This window comes from Osmerus eperlanus, chromosome 6, assembly GCF_963692335.1.
Source record: "Osmerus eperlanus chromosome 6, fOsmEpe2.1, whole genome shotgun sequence".
Lineage (NCBI taxonomy): Eukaryota > Metazoa > Chordata > Actinopteri > Osmeriformes > Osmeridae > Osmerus > Osmerus eperlanus.
The window spans coordinates 15,101,166-15,117,453 of record NC_085023.1 but is presented as its reverse complement, the minus strand read 5'-3'; the positions used below and the strand labels follow the sequence as shown (position 1 = coordinate 15,117,453).

Genomic DNA, 16,288 nt, shown 5'->3' with positions numbered 1-16,288 from the left:
CCCTTAACTTAACTAGCATGGAGGGCATTGAAATAAATCGAATAATTAAAATCCCCTCTCTCAGAAGAGTAGGGCCGCCTCTCAAGCACCCACATCACACCAGAAGAACAGGAGACCTGAGAGTTGCCTCCTGTCTGTGGAGGGAGAGGGATTGGAAGACAACATGAAACGAGAAACAGAGAAGAGACGAGAGGCATATAGAAAGAGGAAAAGAGAAAGAAAGAGGAGAGAGCGAGAGAGCGACTGAGATCCAGAACGTTCCTCCTCCTTTATTGCTTGCCACATCAATAATGGAGCAATCATCTATATGGTTCCAGCTTGACTGGAGAGATGGGTGAGGAGAAGTGAAATGTGCTAGACAAGCAAAAAAAAAAAAAAAAAAAAAAAGGAAGGAAGCTGGACGCCTTCATTTCGATGCACAGTCACAGCTGAACTGAGCAAAGCCAGCACCGTAAAACACCTTAGTTATCCCTGGAGCATTGGCACTGCGCATGACATTGGAGTCTGGAAGTATTTGAGTCACGGGCACGTCTACAGGGACACAATCCACCTGAGTATCATGCTCACAACCAACCACCACACACATGCACTGGGCTAGCATAACAAGCGGGACAGAGCTACATTGGAGGTTCTGACTACACATCTAGACAGCTTGCCGGGCCCAAACAGGAGAGGAGGAAGAGGCCCCTGATATCAGAGGCAGGCACACGGAGCAGGGTGACAACAACAACAGTTAGAAATGATGTAAAGGGAGGCGGGGGGGAAGAAGGGAGAGGAGGAAAAAAAGAAGAATGAGGACGCAACTGCGTAGACCCAAGTTTGACTGATAGCAGCCTGATGATGATGATGATGAGACAGCCCGTCACGAAGCAGCATGTGGGGGGGAGGGGGTTGGGGGAGGTGAGGGTGGGGGTGGGCGGAGGAGGAGGACAGGGGTGTGAGAGAAGAGAAAAAAAAGAGATGGAGAGAAGAGAGAAGGAATGGTGAGAGACAACAGTAACGACAACAGCACAATGCAGAACATAACATTTTGAAACATTTATTTTGCTGTTCAAACGGACTTTGTTGGAGCAACCAGAGAGCTAGTTGCTACTCTGGCAGGTGCGAGAAGCACCCTTGAAAATAGTTTGAAATATTGGTGACATTTCTCTTTGTGTGTGAATGGGGTGGGGGGGCTCGTATTTCGTTCGCATCAAAAACCCCTCTCCCCTCTGGACAGCAGAGCTCGCATATGCATTTAATATGGGTAACAGCCATTTGACAGTTTCATGGTCTAAAGACGATTTTGTAAAATCAATTACTTTCAGCTTCAACACCAAAGGAATAGCTTTATTGGAGAGATATGGACGCTTGAACGAAATATTAAAGGGAGCTCAAACTCGCATTCAAATGTTCTAGGACTAGTGCAATGAACAGTGCTTCGTGTGAATGGTTTTCTTTCCCAAGGTGACAAGGGGGACGGGGACTGGTGGACATTGTAGTTATAATTTAGGAGAATAATCCTTCTGCTAAGTGAGGAGACGACCACATCAGCTAAACCATGGTACGGGGGAATGGCCCAGCAAAGGCCACCTGTTCTATCTGGGACTCTAAACCCCCCAGAGGAGATCTCTCTTTAGGCCACCCTGTATACCTACACAGCCTCTAATATCTGGGGCTTTGGCTTAAGATAAACCTTGGGACATGAAAAAGTATTTAACCACATGCATGTTTGTACATGATTTTCATCATGTACAATGAAATGAAACTATTATGAAAGGTTCTAGCTGTGATTGGCTGATGCCTGAGGAAAGGGGAGAGGCTAACTAGTTTTGCCCAATTGTCTGCCGCCCCCCACAGTTGGCAATGATTCATAGGATGTATTCATTCACTGGGTTTTCCTAGGATGGGAGGGTTTGACTTTGAAGTTACCACAGCCCCACGCCACAGCCAGCAGCAGAGTACTGTTGCAAAAGCATCTTAAAATTCAGTTTAATCTCCATCTTTATGGGGAATCGATACTGGTCAAGCGGGCAGGTCCGCTTTGGACGGAGTGAGATTGGATTGTAGCATCGGAAAAACGGAACATACTGCGCGCACACACACCGATGCACACCCACATACCAGGCACACAGAAATGGCGCATCAAAGAACCATCAAACACACAACAGTGGTGCAGGAACTGAGCACACCACACACACACACACACACACGTTAGCTTGGCATGCTACCAGGTGTGGGGGGGGGGGGGGGGGGATACACCAGCCCAGAGCTGTGGACCTTTCAAGCCTCTCTCTCTCTGAGGGGTTAGCAGAAACATGACGTGATGGAGTGATTTGGCCTTTCACCGAAGTCTATTCCTCTCGGAGCTGATCCCCTACAGCGCTGTGGAACGCCCCAGCCTCTCCAGTTGAGATCCTGCTGTATAATTGGCTGACGGGCATGGCATAATGGTATAATGAGGGTGATAGGGGCCATTGCTCTTGCTGGGAGGTACATTTATGAATGTAGAAAGGCCCCACACTGCAGCAGACAAGAGCCTCCTCTGTCCACACACTGCATCACAACTGTGGTACCCTGACGTGACACACGAAACATTCAGTCTCAATTGGAAACGATTGGACACCATGACAGTCTGAGGAGACTGTTGCGATGTTGCTGCTGTTAGACAGGCCAGGCAAAGGTCAAAAGGAAAACGATATATTTGAGAAATGGAATCCAATCTGAAAAGTCCCCGAAAGAATTTAGTCAAAGCAGTTTACCATACAAGATGTCATTAATAAAGGGAAGACGCAGTTAAAATTCAGTTAACAGACAATGGATATGTATATAGTACAAAACTAGAAGACACCATGTTGACAGATGGTTGGGTGGCGGGTGAGAAGTGAATGGTTTCGAGTTGAGAGTTCGCAAGGTTACCAGGGCATGTAGCTTCTCCTCCAGGTCCTGGTTGGCTCTCTGTGAAGCAGTGTAGCTGTTCTGGAGTCTGTGGAGGAGAGCAGCATTGGGGAAAATCCTTATTAAAGTGCTTCCCAGTAAAACACACCCAGTGTAATAAAGCAAAGCACGGCAGTGAACCCTCCCCCCCCTCCCCCCTTTGACCACTTTTCCATCTCCGCCATCTCTCGGCGCAATCACATTCCATCAAAGTTCCGATTATCCCCCCTGTCTTCTCGTGTGCATCTTGGCCAGCGCTGCTTGTCATACGAGTGAAAAAACAGGCTACGAAGTGCAAGTTACAAGTGATGCCAAAAAAGGGGGGGGGGGGAGGGGTAGCAGAGAGAAAATGACAAGAGACTGTGGAATTGAACCCATTTTCAATATGGCCAATAGCAATTATTTTCCCCCTCCTATACACCTAAATTGGCTGGATAAATTAGCTGTTCTGAAGGGACGTTTGTGGATTTCTCGAAAATGCAATCACAAAGACGTTTCAAAAGGATAAAAGTGGCAAAGTGCAGATTTCTGGACAAGTTGGGGGGGAAATTAGAGAAGAAAGAGAGAGATCAAGTTAGAGCCGAAGCAAGCAGGAGAGAGAGCGTGTGCAAGAGAGAGCGCCCGAGAGAGAGAGAGCGCCCCGAGAGAGAAAGAGCGAGAGAGAAAGAGAATGATTATTAGCCTCAATCATTATCATCCCCTGTCCCTCTCAATGTGATAATGGGCTGTAATCAGGACCTGGGAACGACCGAGTTTCATCTGGGATTTGAAAGCTGAACATTTGAATGTAAGATGTCAAATTGAGACTACATCCTGTTCACTTTAAACATGTATCCTTTCCTATGACACTTCAGAGCACAAGAAAAGGACCAAAGAATTGCACACTGGGACATTCAAGACAAACTGCAAATCTGAATCTCTGTCCGTGTCCATTGAAACTCACTGTGCTTTTGTGAAGCTCTTCCCTTAGATGGCCTCATTACAAAGACCTGAGAGCACACAATTGAAGACTTACCGAAAAATCCCAACCCTCCTATCCAACAGAGGTGTAACAAGATCAGCTACGAGGATTGACTGAGCATGTCTTCCATTCAGAGAGGATTACAAGAGCAAGGGACAGCCTGGCCTTGTCATGTATCTCGCTACACACCATCACAAGCTGCTGGTCTCTCTTCTCATCTCTCCTGCTCTGCTGAGCTAAAGCCTGTGTGTGTGTGTGTGTGTGTGTGTGTGTGTGTGTGTGTGTGTGTGTGTGTGTGTGTGTGTGTGTGTAGGCGTGTTTATGTTTGTGTGTTCGTGTGTTCGATGAAAAAAACGCATGTGGCCGTGTTTGTGTGTTGCCGTGTCAAAGAGGATGAGAGACTGTGTTCGTGTGTGTGCATACAGGCCATCCCATCTGACCATACTGAACACAACATGTTATAATAACCACAGCCTGGGGCCAACAGGCCAATTGATTGATTATACCGATTGAACAATATTACACACAGAACACACACTAGTCTAACCTTGCCCCGATTACAACCCATATGACTGTAAATAGCCAATCTCTTTCTCTAGCCGCTGGACATCCAAATAAAACTCCTACAAACAAACAATGAGCAACAATTCCCTCACTCCCATAAGCAGAGCCACTACTCAAACTGTCAGTCAGACTTATTCCGTCATTGGTAATCAAAAACCCTTTACCGCAGTCAATTTTACCTCTATTTGTCCCAATAAAAAATGAACAAACGAATTTTAAGCAGAAACCACAGTGATTCCCGCTGAGACGTCGAAAGAGAGAATGAGAAAAACAAAGACAGAGAGGAAGAGAAAGATTCATGTAACTTAAAGCTAATGGAATGCTAAATGTGCCAAACAATTGCCATCACTTGACTAGGCAGCAAAAAAATAAATCTGAATTGTTTTTGCAGCCGCATACAAATTAAATCAAAGTTCTGAGAGAGGGAAAGGGGAGGGAGAAAGAGAGAGAGCGTGAGAGAGAGCAAAACTGACTGAACGTGGGGGTAACCCTTGGGATGCAGTAAACTAAATAAATAAGCAAATAAATAAATAAAAGGCAAACATAATTACTCTGTTGGCCTTTTTCATTCCCAAGCCTGCTCAAATGTAGACACACTGCCTGAACTGCTAAAGAATCTGTTTAACTGTGTGCTGGGCCATAATCAGATAAGACACACGAGTGGGCTATAGTCATTAGCCCAGAGTAATCCAATTGAATCATTCTCTTTTCTGACTCTGTACTGGGTCATGTGATGTGCCTATGGGAGACCCAGAGGAGCAGAGCAGACATACAGCACATCTAACAGAACTTCTTTTTATTTATGAAGGAAATGGTAAACTGCTGTAATTGAAAGTGTCTTCTGTGCAGAGCACAGACCTTGAGACTGGAGATAAACTGCATGATTGCTTTTCAGTTCCACACCCATTTTAACCAACCACTCACCAGATGCTTCTTTCAAACTTACTGCTATACATTTAATATATAATCAGAAGCACAATATGCCCAAGGGCAAAACACACATTACCTATAAATATGGATAGTCTACACCCAATTTGCTTTTGCCACATGTACATACAAGACAATGTGGGGGAAAAAAGCACCATATTAAATGTTAAGTCAGACTCACTGGTTCAGTGTGAATACCATGTAGGCTGAGGCCTTACTGCAGAGGGCTGAGTACAAATCTGGCCAAGGCCAATATTGCTGCATGTCAACTCCTGTCTCTCCCCTACATTTTCTCTCTCTCTCTCTCTCTCTCTCTCTCTCCTCTCTCTCTCTCTCTCTCTCTCTCTCTCTCTCTCTCTCTCTCTCTCTCTCTCTCTCTCTCTCTCTCTCTCTCTCTCTCTCTCTCTCTCTCTCTCTCTCTCTCTCTCTCTCTCTCTCTCTCTCTCTCTCTCTCTCTCTCTCTCTCTCTCTCTCTCTCTCTCTCTCTCTCTCTCTCTCTCTCTCTCTCTCTCTCTCTCTCTCTCTCTCTCTCTCTCTCTCTCTCTCTCTCTCTCTCTCTCTCTCTCTCTCTCTCTCTCTCTCTCTCTCTCTCTCTCTCTCTCTCTCTCTCTCTCTCTCTCTCTCTCTCTAGTCATTACAAACATAATGGGAGGCAGAAATCCCCCCCCCCCCCCCCCCCCAATAAAACAAAGAGGGCACACTTTATAAGAAGTGAGCCCAGTGGTCTGAGATGTAGGTTACAGCAATAAATACCAATCTGTAAATCTGACTGCATTAACTGGATTTGTTAATGCAGTCAGATGATGAATGAGGCCCCCACATAAGCAGCGGCCGTGCCAGTATTGTCAGTGTGGAGACAGGTGGGAGAAAGACGGAAGCAAGCTGTTAAACTGAACCCACAGTAGCACTACCACCCCCCCCCCCCCCCACACACACACACACCTACCTGTTCAGGAATGGGCCCTCCTAGTATCATCTACGCCCAAACCCTAACCCCTAATTCAGTAAGACTTACTGAATTAGGGGTGTGTGTGTGGGGGGGGGGGTTTAACAGCTTGCTTCCGTCTTTCTCCTACCTGTCTCCACACTGACAATACTGGCACGGCCGCTGCCTATGTGGGGGGCCTCATTCATCATTACCATGTCGCTTCATAATTACATTAGCTTACAATCTCATTAACGAGACTCTCTGATCGTTCCTCGACTAATTACTAGACGGATTATGCACCTTCACCCCCCCCCCCCCCCACACACACACGTCTCAGCAGTGTCTGTCGCGCTATTACCACGTCCTCAAACCTGCGATTAGCCTCACAAATTAAGATCGGGAGGAAATTGCACTCAAAAAAGTATTTGTAAAAAGTATCTCCAAGCTACCCGAGCTGTTCTTCGACAGAAACGTTTTGATTTGATATCAAACTCTCCCGTTAACAAGGCTGTAAACGGTTCCATAAACGGTGCAATGTATACTTAACAAGCCACAGGGGTGCGCACAGCTGGGACTGGGGCCGCCTCATCCTGACATTCAGCTTGACTGACAAGGAGATGTGTCTGAAGAGAACTTATTGATTTCTTGATCAGATGCTGGGAGGCAGATAGCTGGTGTTTCCCCAAGGGAATGCAAAACACAAACCTGAATAACTCAAACCTGTTCAAAATGATTGGTTCTTTACAGCCTCTTAGGTACAAACGCACAGGTCTGGATTGAATGGGAAACACTTTCCAAACAAGTTTTAAAAGGCAACAAAGTACAGTATTTATAATGAGGGCAAGACTGTGAGTGAGACAAACTAAGCTCCACTGTGTGGTGAGGACCCTGATGTCGTCAGTCTAACCGGGCCTGACAGCAGCAGTGTGCTGGGGACACAGTCGGGGCCCCTTGGCAAATCCTCCCATCCAAGAGACAAAAAAGACCCAATGAAAAATAGATGCATCAAAGACAAACAGTGCCTACATCCTGTTGAAGAAACGTACGCCTTTCTGGGTTAACAATTCTATATTCCCCACAAAACGTCTTTGACTCTGCACACACACATTACATGTTTTATCCATGCGTGTGCACACACCTTGCTATAAACCCAGACCATTCCCCGGAGGCTGACTGAATTAAAGTAACAGCTAGATGCATAATCAGACGGCCTAAGCTCTCATTAATTCAACAGCTTTGATCAGATCCATTAAAAATAGATGGCCGGGGAAGGTATTCATTTCATCTTTCTCTGTTTGGAAAAAGCTGGGTGGTGGGAGGGATAGGACCGAGCTTGGCGCGTTGCATCAAAAAGACGACTATCACAGGGATGTGTTAGAAGATGGCTGGTGATTCGGAGAGGAAGAAGGGGGAGGAGCCGCGGCAGGGAGGCCGGGGGGGGGGGGGGGCTCGCACCTGCGGAACTTGTCCCTCATCTTCTCCAGGTCGTCGCGCGTGCGACCCATCTCCGCCTGCATGTAGTGCCGGCTGGTCTCGAACTCCGTCTCCATGGCCTCCATCTTGTGGGTGGTGTGCGAGAGCCGCCGGCGCAGGTCTTCATTCTGCTGCTGCAGGATCCTGGGAGGGGGAGGGCAGGGGGTGAGGGGCAGAGCAGGGGAGGAGAGAGGAGGGGGGGGGGTGAGAGAGGAGGGGGAGAGAGGGGGGAGGAAGAGAGCAGGGGGGGGGGGGGGGTAGAGTGGGTGAGAGTAATGGACAAGGGGGGGAGAAAGGAGGAGGCAAAGAGGAGGGAGATGAAGGGAGACACAAGGGGAGGAGGATTGGTCAGTCCAGGTGCACAAGGTTGAATAATATATCAACAAAATGACACAGATAGCGGAATACATTTCCACACACTGTCTTGCTTCAGCCAGAGACTTTGCCCTTGAAAACAAAATACTCCTTCATTGTATAACTATAATGTTAAAATAAAAACAAACTAGAGAGTAAAGCTGCAAGTTTGCAGCTAAGCAGTAGAATATGCGACAAATTGCACCAATGTAGAGTATGGAAGCACTTCCTGTGCAGCCATAATTTATGATTTTCTAGACGCACGAGGGAACATACATAGTATGTTTGTGTTCTTAAGTGTTCGTGTGGGCCTGCTCCTGCATACACGCAAGGTTGCTAGAGTGGCTGAAAGGGAGGGTGTGTATACGAAAGCGAAAGTGGGCGTTTGTGTGCGTGACTGCGCTCTTCCGTCTAAAGGATGCCCGTGTCTCAGCCATCCAGCCCGGACAAGTTCAGCCCTCTTCTCTTTCAATCTCCCTGTTCCCCTGCCTATCCCTCTCCCTGCCCTCCTCCACGTTCCTCTCCGTTCCCCTCCCCCCCTCCATTTCCCTGTGTCTGTATATATAAAAGGGAGCAGGAAGTATGACAGGTTGGGGACAGCAGCAGCTGCAGAGGGACAAGACAGATCTGCTGACCGTCACCGCCTGGCGTCTGGGATCCTGTCCCCCCCCTGCGCGTCACACCGCACACGCAGCTTGCGCCCGCCCGCCGTGCTCTCTTATCAAAGCCACGCTGTTTGTCCCCCCTCCTCCACCGCCCACATTCTGGCTCCGATAAGACTCCTCTTCCCAGGAGACACTGCCGCAAAGGGGGTCTTCAGGCACAGGCTTGTGCCACCCGCTGCCGACACATCTGACACATCGGACACGCCACTCAGGGCAGACGCCCGCCGGATGAAAGGCCAGGCACAGAGGAGGCGGGGAATGCGAGGGCGGGGCGGCGTTTAGCAGCAAGCGATCTCCTAAATGCTGCCCATTGACTGCCGCTCCGAGGCAAAGCCTCCCAAGTGGGGTGAGATTAGGCGGCGAGAGCCTGGGAAGCGGTCGCAACAGGAGGAACCAGGCGGCGTGTGCATCCGCGAGCGTGGCGGCGGGCGGAATCAAATGAGTGCGCCCTCGGCCCCGCCTCTGGCCGTCCTCGCCATTCAGCCGGCTGGAAAAATCAATGGGAGTTCTCTCCCGACACTACATCTTTCATCGATGCCACACCTGACACACAAGGAAGGTCGCTTTCACCAGGAGCCGGGGGAAAGGTCGAGAGACGGAGAGAGAGAGAGAGAGGTAGGAACGAGAGACAGCAGGGAAAAACCACGTGTGTGCGCAACACCTGCCAACCCCTTAACTCGAGAGTGGAACATGAATGATGCATGGAGCGCTTCATTCTAAAAACAGGATTTCTACCCTTCATCCTTGTCCATGCCCCGCAATTCACTGACAAGCAAAACACGTCTAAACAATAGGTCTCTGGCCCAGATGTTGGTGTTACACAATGTCTTGGGTTTACATAAATGGGTTACCACGTGTGTGCATCTACAAACATATTTTTGCCAACTGCGAAAAAACGAGGATAGAAGTGATCATGTGCAGAGAGCCTATTAAAGCCCATTGAGTGGGAGTGTAGATAAAGAGGCCAGGCCTACGCTGTCGGTAAAGCACAGCGACGACAAGCCTAATCCAACAACACGGCTCCACAAATATAGGCCACCGATAAGAAACGAGCCGGAATCCAACTGAATTATGGATTGCATATGGATGTTTCGCTAGGGCAGCTGTCAATAGACGCATGTTACAGCACAAGGTATAACCGGAGTACTTCATCTGTGTACTTTTACTTTGGCACATTCCACTCCTGAGATTTCGAGGCATAAAGCATATGCTGGAAATTCCAGGATGATTAAAGAATGTAGTGGTTGAGTGCATGGTGGCTCTCTCAAGGTAATGGTTCCTGCCTGCCAAGTTCCTCTCTGACAGTCTACCCCATTGAGATGCTCCACAAGTCTGGGAGGAGGAGGATGGAGGGGCGGTACACCAAGGTGCCGGAGAGAGGAAAATAAGCGTGATGACGAGCAAATAGGTTCACAGTAGTACTAGGGAAGCCACTGAGAGCGAGATCGGGAAATGCATTTTCAATTTACCTCTAAGACACATTCTCAGAGGTTTGCAGGTTTTACACTCATTTGAGTTTTGGTCCTTTATAGTCTTACAAAAGATGCAATAAGTGTGTGTGTGTGTGTGTGAGGGAAAGAAAAAGTGTGTGCTTGAGCGAGCAAGAAGGATTAGTTAGAGTGCTCAGCACTGCTGAGAAAAAGTACCCTGGGCAGTAAAAAGCACTACCCCATTAACAAATGCACCCCTCAAAACCTCTGCTGTTACAGGATGTTGAAAGAAAACTAAACGGGCTGGCCACCACATTACCGCAGCCATGACATCACATTTGTCTCTCCTTGGTGTAGACCCAGAAAGGCACTCACAATGTGAAACGGAGACAGGAAAAGGTATATTGAAGAAGAAAAAAAGGCTTCACCCTGTCCAGTCAGCCATGAACACAGGCAGGCAGGCAGGCAGGCAGACGTGGTCTACGGGTGGAGGTAAACAAAAGCAAGCTCCGGATGAATCGCAATGAGGAGTTTTGGCCAAGAGGGCAGAGGGCAATCACAGCTCGGTTTGGGCCCTGCGAGGTTTCAGAGGACAAGAGGTAAACTCTCTCTGCCAAGACTGCCAGACAACGAGGCTGTTGTGGACGAGTTCTCTGGCTTTGGACAAGGGAATACAGAGGAGCAGGAAGGGAAAGAGAAAAGAGGGGGCATGAAAGAGAGCAAAGAAAAAGAGAGGAAGGGAGTAAGTGATTGTGAGCAAGTGAAGAGGCTGCCTGTCATTCAATCTAAAGCTTACCCCTTTCATCTCTGAAACTCACAGATTGTCTCTGCGGTGTACACCAGGGGTCAACCAGTCAGGATTACTGTACAACTGCACAACAAAGCTCTTCGACTACTGGGCAAGGCTGTCTAAGCGCGGGCACCAACAAGGGCTCGGGCCCTGAGGAATTTGACGATGAGCAGCGGTCATTCCAGCTGCTACTTAACTCATGTGGGATGTAGGCAAACAGTCGAGGGGATGACCATCTCTCTCCACACCCACCCCACTCATCACTCAGCATCCAACTCCACTCCCTCCACACACACAAACACACACACGAGCATCTAGGCCAATCAATGAACTTTCCTGTGCCACAAGCCATCTATCCGAGAGAGAGAGAGAGAGAGAGAGAGAGAGAGAGAGCAGATGCAGCTGTTACCAAGTCAGCTGCCAGTTGTTCAGTGTTGACACAATATTTACCCTTAAACGTTTCACAGCTCACTAACTGACACAATGTGACAACCCCCCATAAAGATGAGGCCAGACGGTTAGCACTGGCTATGCTGGAGTCTACGCTACCACGTAAAGTAGGACACTGTGTGAGAAGTTAGTTTCCTGAACGTGCTAGTTACACTTGATAGATCTGCTAGCAATTAGCCGCGTATTGGGATTCCGGCGGTACAGGAAGTGGAGCGGGGGAGGACAGAGGGGGGAATAACGACGGTGGCGGTGCCGTGAGCTCTGGTCTGGGTTATTAATAGCTGCCTGAGGTGCAGGTGTGTTGTGGCAGGCCCATGCCAAGCAGGGACCACACCGAGGGGGGGCCGAGCCAGGCGATCACGCCGGCTCACACTCGGCGGAGAGAAGGGAGCCCAGAGACGGTGAGAGGGAGAGGACTGAATGTGGGGAGGATGAGAGGAGTAAGAAAGACAGAGTGGCTGGACAGGTTATGGTATCATCCAGGAGACGTTGGCTTCGGGACAGACGTTAGCGACTGCAGCATCCTGCTCCTTCTTTCTCGCTTGCCCACTTGTGCACCATCAATAACGTCACAGCCTCCCCTACCCCAGCCACACGGCACCAACCCAGTCAGGGAGGCACCAGCTGGGCCGGCCTGGCCTGACCTGTGCCTCTGCTGTCCCCGGGACCCTCCATCTCACACCTAGCTGATTGAAAGGCCATATGCGTGTCTGGAGCCCTTGCCCTGCTGGGAACAGGGAGCAGCTGTGTGTGTGTGTGTGTTTGTGTGTGTGTGTGTGTGTGTGTGTGTGTAAGGGGTATGGTGTGCTGGCTCGGCCTGGTCAGCTCACCAAGCCATCGCCCGACCCCAGCCAGACCAAAACTCCCCCAGAACAGGGTATCATAACAGGCTACTATTCTGTTGCCGAAGCATTCGTGACTTGCAAACACTAGAGGTGCCAATAAAGCATAAGTATTTAAAAAAAGCCACTTACTTGATTCTGTCTGCATCTGATAAGGAGTCCTGCAAACAAAAATGATCAATTTAGTCTCGGCATTGGAATGTCAAGTAGGCATACCAAGAATATATTAATAATTGCAGCAGCAAAACATTTTTGGTGAAATTATAATCAACTACAGTAGGGGGACTGTCTAATACACCATACATGCTGAGGCAACACTGTAGAACAAGACAAACGAAATAAAAAACGAAATTCCTCTTTATTTAGCGTAACAATGTTTAACAATGGCTCTAACTCCAATTTATTAGTTATCAAACATGAGTAGGGGTGGCCAAAGGGTTGGTTATAGCCTTGCAGAGCACAGTGGACTATGGGAACATTGTCATGATGTGTCCTCTTAGTGGCACAGGTCAATATATATTCAGCTCATGGAGCCATGAAATCAATTTGACAGCCTGTCATTCTGGCAACTAAAGAGCAATCATCTCCCACCATGGCTCTTTCTGCTCACCTACGCTACTAGTTAACAGCCCCTGTAGAGAGAACTGTACTTAGGGTATGTAAGTATTAGAGCTGAAGGCTAAGTGTACTGTAATCACAGTAGGATGAAATATTTTGTTATAGGACCTGTTGTAAGAGAGTGTTCCTGCTGCTTACAGTATGACGAATAGAAAAAAAGTAACCATGGCTCTTACAATCATAGGATAAGTCAAGACTCAGTCTTAAGAAGCCCAAGAAAACCTAACTTCGATGGCCTTCTCAGAACAGCTGTCAAAAAGGCAACCATGCATTATTGTGGAACAAACGCCATTTCCTAATTATGATAACATAACGACGAATGTAATCCCTATTTTTGCATCAGCGAGTGTCGTAGCTAAGCAACCCCAGTGTGGAGCCAACCTTCTACACAGTAAACACATGGGGGTGTAATGCCATACAGGGAGGTGGGGGACCCTTCCTCCTCACATACCTTGATCTGTGATAAGATAGATAAAGAGCTGGGTGGTGATGTGACTGTCTCCCTGTCTGAGTGAGCGGGCTGGGGACTGTATTGGGGGGGCAGAGGTTTATCCATAGTGTGCTTGTGCTGTGCCCGGGTATCCAGCTGGGACGATGGAGGCTGCTGTTGCTGTTGTTGTTGCTGATGATGATGATGGGGGTGGTGGTAATGACCGCCCTGTTGGCTCCTGTGTTCCCACTCTGTCTCGCTGCTGCGCCTGGAGTCCCGTCCGCCCCCTACGCTGCTGTAGACGGGGACCTCCGCTTTGGGCCTGGCCCCCTCTCGGTTGGGGCTCGCTCCAGGCCTGTCAGACTCCAGGTCTGAGCTGTTCTTCCTCAGGGGGATGTGCCACGTTTTGGGCCCGGCCTCGCTGCCTCTCCTCGCGGACCGGTCCGGCGCCGGTACCCAGTCGTCCCAGGGTCGCACATTCTCCTGCTTCCTCTCTCCTCGGAATTTGGGCTCCGGGGCCTGAGGTGGGTTGTGGGCACGTGCGTCGGCCTGGGGCCCCTTCCCTCTCCTGCCGGAGGCCTCCTGCTGCTTCCCTCCCAGCATCTGAAGGCTGGCCGGACTCAGGACCTGGCTGGTGATCTCGTCCAGGAAGTGCGAGAATTTGAGCTTCGCCTCCAGTTTCTGGATCTTCCATTTGGGGGGCGTGGAGCTGGGCGAGGCGGAAGAGGAGTTGGAGTTGCTCTTCCCGGCGTACTCCTGCCTCCCCGGCGTTTCCCTGTCCAGTGACACGCTTTGGGGCTTGCGGCTGCGGCCTCGGCCTCGGCTCTGGCCCAGCATCTCCGCTGACTTGGTCTTCCGGAGATTCTCAGAGGCTTTGATGCCAAGCTGGTTGGGCTGTTTCAAGATTCCCTTAGGGGGCAGTGAAGGTATCTGGTAGGCTTGCAGCGACTTTCTTCTGGGGGCAAGGATCTCCGCCTTCTCCTTGAAGACGAGCGAGCGCTCGAAGCTGCGGCTGGACCGGGCTGGGGAGCTGGTGCGGCTTTCGCGCTGCGATCCTTCGGAGCTGGGAGGGTCTCCCGACAGAGCCAGCAGCACCTCGCTGCGACTCAGGAAGCGGTTCATAAACTGGCGGTCCTTGGGCCTCTGGTTGGCTGTGACTCCCACGGCGATGGCTCCGTGGCTGAAGATCCGAGGCGGGGGCAGGGCGGTGAGGTCCAGGCTGGACAGACTGGAGACGTCCAGGTCGCTGTCCGACCGTATGGACCAGGAGGAGGAGAACACGTTGTCGTCCTGTCCCTCGGGGCTGTCGGGGCATTCGGGGCGGTTCTCCGTGAAATGCATTCGCTGAAAAACGGAGGTGTGTTTTTGGAGGCGGTTTACCTGGCTGGGGTCGGGCGGGGGGCCGGGGCCGCCAGCGGGCAGGGTGCCCTCATTGACGTCCTCCCGGAAGACGGGAAGGCTGTGGCGCGTCTCGCGGTGCTGCGGCGGGGCCTTGCGGTACGGCTTCCTGGCCGGGGCGGCGCTCGTCATGCTTGTGCCGCTCGGCGTCCGTTCACGGTCTGGTTAAGTTGCTCCTGCCGGGAAACGAGCATTAGAAGTGGTCGAAGCAATGCCAGCACCAGCCCTGAGCCCTGCCCTGTACCAAAAAGCGAGCTGGGAAAAATCTCTGTCCGATTCCCCCCTCTCTCTCTCTCTCTCTCTCTCACTCTACCCCACACACCAGGTCTCTCTCACTAGCACATTCTCTCAGTCACTTTCTCCCTCACATTCTCTACTTCCCTGACCCCGCTCTCTCTCTCTCTCTCCCTCCCTCTCTCTCTATCCCTCCCTCCCCCTAAAGCGACTGCAACAAAAAAGTGGTTTGAATCAATAAGCTTTGATGAGACCAGTGGCAGTGGGCAGCCTGCTGCAGTTGATCAGCACTGGAGGGGGAGGGAGAGAGGAAGCGATGCAGGGAGATTTGGGACGCCACTTCAAATGAACATCAGCCACATGTCAATTGACAGCGACGTGATGTGGAGGGGATTTTTCAAAAAATCCTCTCAGAAGAGCAGCTTCTCTGTATGCTTGCATATGTATAAGATGGAGATGGAGCGGCGGTATTTGTAATTGGATGGGCGTGTATGTGGTCGGGAGAGAGTGAGAGACAAAGAGCGTGCGTGAAGAAGAGAAAGAGAGGGGAAAATCTGAGCCTGCCCTCAAGCCAGCTACACGCAGACGTATGTTTCCAATAGAGCAACTCTTAAACTACACTTCGACTGAGTGGCAGCATTGATTTTCGAGGGCTAAGTTTAGAGTGTGAAAAACAGGCAAATTGGAGAGGAAGACAATCTAATCTCATCTAAAGCTAAGCCTAGGAACAGATCCACAATGTAAAGACGGCTACATGCTCTGAGAGACACAGGGCATGCACGCACACAAGAGATGTAAATGAAACCAGGTCTCGGGCTAAACAGGAGAAGGGCCTGTCACTGCACCAGGTCCTGATTGATGACTAGGGTGATGCTGAGTCATTCCTCCGTGGATCTGATTGCTGAAGAGAAGGGTGGAGGAACTTCAGACGCACATCCTCCCTGCCAGTAAAGATAAGGAAACCTGAGTGTATGAGCCCCATATGAACCTCATCCAGCCCTCTCGAGTGAAAGAGGCCGTCCTGCCCCAGTCGAAAGCACTGAGAGACATTCAACCCGATGAACCCGTCTGTATTCGGATTTATCTCGCACCACATAAAATGGTCAGACAGATGCTGGGCGGGAGGAAATCTCCCCCGTGTGTCCTGAGAGGGATAGAACTCTGAGATGAAGGGAGAGGCAGTGGTCACAGGGGGGTCAGGAGACTCCCTGTTCATTCCAATAGAGGGCTGGACCAGTCTCCTGCCTCCATTCAGAAGCGAATGCACATGATGCCTCGGGGGGGGGGGGGGGGGGGGGGTGATGGGGA

General features: G+C 50.1%; 1 protein-coding gene across 2 annotated transcripts in view; it reads right to left on the bottom strand.

Annotated features, from left to right (window-relative positions):
* tjap1 (tight junction associated protein 1 (peripheral)) overlaps positions 1–16,193 on the bottom strand; it is a 25,022-nt gene extending 8,829 nt beyond the window's left edge. The window contains exons 1-5 of one of the 2 annotated variants that reach the window (XM_062463807.1): positions 14,729–16,193; positions 12,433–12,461; positions 7,752–7,913; positions 2,899–2,965; positions 805–834 (exon numbers count right to left, since the gene is read on the bottom strand). In XM_062463807.1, coding sequence (XP_062319791.1) covers positions 805–834; positions 2,899–2,965; positions 7,752–7,913; positions 12,433–12,461; positions 14,729–14,878 — 438 coding nt within the window. In that variant the 5' untranslated portion in view covers positions 14,879–16,193. The remainder of the gene's footprint in view (positions 1–804; positions 835–2,898; positions 2,966–7,751; positions 7,914–12,432; positions 12,462–14,728) is intronic. The other variant, XM_062463808.1, reaches the window with a different exon arrangement.
* Positions 16,194–16,288: the final 95 nt, after the last annotated feature.